This window comes from Solanum tuberosum, unplaced genomic scaffold (genome assembly GCF_000226075.1).
Source record: "Solanum tuberosum cultivar DM 1-3 516 R44 unplaced genomic scaffold, SolTub_3.0 scf00107, whole genome shotgun sequence".
Classification (NCBI taxonomy): domain Eukaryota; kingdom Viridiplantae; phylum Streptophyta; class Magnoliopsida; order Solanales; family Solanaceae; genus Solanum; species Solanum tuberosum.
The window spans coordinates 762,217-766,193 of record NW_006239036.1 but is presented as its reverse complement, the minus strand read 5'-3'; the positions used below and the strand labels follow the sequence as shown (position 1 = coordinate 766,193).

At 36.5% G+C, this 3,977-nt stretch overlaps 1 protein-coding gene across 1 annotated transcript in view; it reads left to right on the top strand.

Annotated features, from left to right (window-relative positions):
• The first annotated feature begins 429 nt into the window (after nt 1-429).
• Nucleotides 430-3,977, top strand: part of LOC102579968 (uncharacterized) — a 6,396-nt gene continuing 2,848 nt past the window's right edge. The window contains exon 1 of the mRNA XM_015309667.1: nt 430-863. Coding sequence (XP_015165153.1) covers nt 570-863 — 294 coding nt within the window. The 5' untranslated portion in view covers nt 430-569. The remainder of the gene's footprint in view (nt 864-3,977) is intronic.

Here is a 3,977-nt window from a genome sequence, read left to right as displayed (position 1 = left end):
CACTTTGCAATATAAAAGTCTTTTTTTTTTTTGCCCTCATTTTAAAATTTGGCTTTAGGCCCACCAATAACATTGAGTTGCCTCTATCATATAGTATAACTAAGAAAAAAATTAACTTATAAACAAAAATAATGGTATTTTAAACCCTTTTTCTCATTGAAAGAAATTGAAATTTAATAAAAAAAACATTAATATGAAATCTGGCTCTCAAATTCTATTTAAGGATAAGTGGCCTCCGAAAGTGAAACTCACACGTCACAACCTCTTTAGATTGGGTTTAGGGTTTGGCTAAATCAGAAATTCCATTATACTTATTTTTATTATTTTAACTTAAAATCAAATTGATTCAAACACTAAACGAAAATTAAAAATTACTTATTTTATTTATATTAGAAACACAACTCTTTTTTCCAAAAAGATAAATCATCCGAGCCATAATCGTAAATAAATTGGGTACCATCTAATCGAAGGCGGTGGTAGACAAATATGTATAAAAGGTAGCCTAAAGCAAAGCAAGCGTAGGAAATAGTAGTACACATTATTAAGCAGGAAGTACAAAGTGGTAAGGCATGGACGATGAGAGCTTCAGAGCCCGTGTACACAAAGTTTTCGGCTGTCTATCGCCGTCGGCATCGGTGTGGTCTCTCAGCGACGACGATGTGGAGAAGAAAGAGTGGAATCGAAGCGCACTGAAGCAAGGGAAAGATGATGATGACCATAACCTTTGTTCTTCATCGTATGATGAATTATTCAAACAAAAACGCAGGAACATCCAAAATGTTATCAATGATGATGAAAATCGTGTTGATGATGTTTGGGAAATCAGATCCTCTATTGGCTTAGATTCCACGCTTGATAATGAGGTATTTCTATTTTTCTCCCCTTTTGTCATGCATTAAATTTTAATTTTAGATTGAACTAGATAAGGGCATTTCGTATGGAGGAAAAAATAATAATTTCTTTATTAAAATCTTTTGTTTGTTTGTTTCCATTAAATTACAGGGAGTAGGCTATATATATGTCTCTAAAGTGATATGGAGTAAAAGTTGATAAATTTACAAATGAAAGTGACACGGAGTAAAAGTTGATAAATTCTGGGCCGAGCTCGTTGTAAGGGGCTTGCCTAGTGTTGGTCACCTCTCCTATATGATTCGCCACCTATTGCATAGGAGTGGGGGTTTTCCGTGTGCACACCGAAGGGGTCATCAAAAAAGAAGTAATTAAAGTTGTGTTTCTGTGACATGTTTGGCTTTAGAAGTTGCTAAGAAAGTTTCAATAGTTCGACTAAAACAATTGACATGGAGTAAAAGTTAATAAATTTACAAATGAAAGTGAATTCTGCAAATAAGTAAACACAAGTCATTTTCCTCTTTTTGGGTATATAACATTGTCCTCAAAATAAACATTTGCTTATACCCCAAACACACTCTTTATGTATTGAATTTTTGGCTTCCAGAATGCAAACTTATTAAGCAATAGATGCTAATTCAGGCATCGGCAATCCTTTACATAATTAATGCGGGCCTATCCTCTTAGCTATTGAATATGCTGTAATTTAGAATATCGTTTCCAGAGGATCAGGGACGTCATTGTTTTATTTGACTTTGCTTTGAAGCAACATCTATAATTTAGAATACTGCTTGATACTGAATTTTTAAGCAACATCTATTCTACTATATAAATGATTGGACAGAGGTTATGTTATTGTTGTCAACATGATTCTTATGTTGCAATGTTAATGCCTGTGTTTTCAAAGGCTTTTTTTGGGCGAGTCCTAGGGCATGGCATAGTATAAACACACCGGGTAATTTGGCCAAGTGAAAGTATCATTGAGGTGTAAGTCTCATTTGTCTAGGCATACATTCAGGCGTTGGCTGATATTTTGTTTTGGGGCATAAGAATACCTCTCCTAATTAGAATTAGAATTGCTAATTGAGGGAAGATTTGGATCGCCTTGCAACTACTAATTGAAGGAAGATTTGGATCGCCTTGCAAAGTTCAGGTGCCGATATGACCCTCTTCCATTTAGCAAAAACACAGATATGCAGAGATCAAAGAAAGTTGGTATATAGGAAATGTGATACGAGCTACCCAATTGGCGAAACAAGGCATAAGTTGCGCTTTGCGTCACAAACAGAAGGAGAAATGTGATACTAGCTACCCAATTTCAATGTTTGAAGGAAGGGGAGGACTGCCTACGGTGGACAGAGCACAACAAAGGAAGATACAAAGTGAGCTCAGGTTACAAGGTCATGAATAGGGCTCCTCTAACCCTCAATTGTCCTTGGAGACAAATCTGGAAAACCAAAATTCCACTCAAGGTGGCATGCTTCACTTGGCTGCTAGCAAAGGAGGCAGTACTAACACATGAGAATCTGAGGAAACGAAACAACATTCTGGTGACACATTGTTGTTTATGTGGGGAGGCAGAGACAGTTAGGCATTTGTTCTTACATTGTGGAAGATTTTCATCAATCTCAGAGGCATTCAATGGACAATGCCTAGCAAGATTGTTGACACTCTCTCAAGTTGGGAGGAAGTAGGAATTGAGGCAAAGAACAGAAGTTATTGGAGGACAATTCCAGCATGCATCTGGTGGACCATTTGGAGAGAAAGGAATGCTAGAAGCTTTGACGATAGAAGCAGATCCCTACAAATGATCAAAACAGATTGTATTCTGTTATTATGATTTTGGTGTACAAAGAGTTCCCCTGTAGATGCAGAAGCAATCCTAGAAGTATTAGAATCATGCTAGGCTTGCTGATTTTGTTTCTAGATTTTCATACCTTTTTGTAAAGGGGCATTCAGCACTAATGTAGTACTGGTTTATAATACAAATCGTTACCTTCTCCAAAAAAAAACAAAAAAAAGAAATGATGCATTATTAGCTATTAAAAAGAACAAGAATGAATTGGTAAAATGCCCGAAAATAATGAGGAATTGTGGATGAGCAATTGCCTTTTATCCAGTTCTTGACTTCTAGATATTTTCTATGAATATTTATTACTTCCTAGATCTCAAGAAAGAAAATAAGAAAAGAGGTATATATTTTGCTAAGTGAAACAAGATAAGCTTAGAGCACTCAAATAACCAAATCTTATGAAGTAACAGCAGCTTCTAATGGCACACCTAAGCTTTTGACAAGGAAATACCCCCCATCTACATACTAATTTCAGAAACAGATGATCTTAGAACAGCAAATATGCTGATTATCTCTAGTTTTTTGTAGTTCAAGGATACATTGAATGAAGTAGAGAAGTGTACATTCACTGACCACTTAAAACTAGAGTCTTCTACAACCAAACAAAGGACAGTAGTACTTGCATACCCATGAATAAAATTGTACCATTAGGGGTAAGAGCTCACCAATAACTAAAGAACGAATCGCAGAAGAATCAGGCGAGGTGAATCTTCATCACAGAACAACCAAGAAAATGAGCCTTCCAACTCGATGAACAAAAAAGCTCATGCTTTATGCTCCTTCAGCAAATACCCAATACACCCTTTTTGCTCTCTCTCAAATATACGTAACAGCTTATCACTTCTCACAAACCCCACAATCTAAAATTGCAGCTCCAAATATTTCTATTTTTTTCTGTATGTCAGCTCCTATTGTTTTGTGAGTATATAAATTGGTGTACATGGTGGTTTTCAATGGTGGAGGATAGAGGCTTTTTGGTGGGGTTTTGGAGGTCATTTTACTTTGGGGGTGGGGGGGGCAGAGTGTGGTGGTAAAGGGTAAGGGGTTTTTTGTTGTGAAATTATTTCCAGACAAGTCTATAAAGTCTTTTAAGTAGAGAGAACTCCAGGTGTTTTAAATTCCATGTTTCTGTCAGGGTTAGTGATTGGACGGTGTTTGGATTTCAATTTTCTTTTTGAGGTTGAAAACATTGTCAATTATTCTTACTGCTAAACTGTGATCTTACTGTTTGCAAAAGGTGACTGTGATTGAGGGGGTTGTGGGGGGGGGGGGGGAG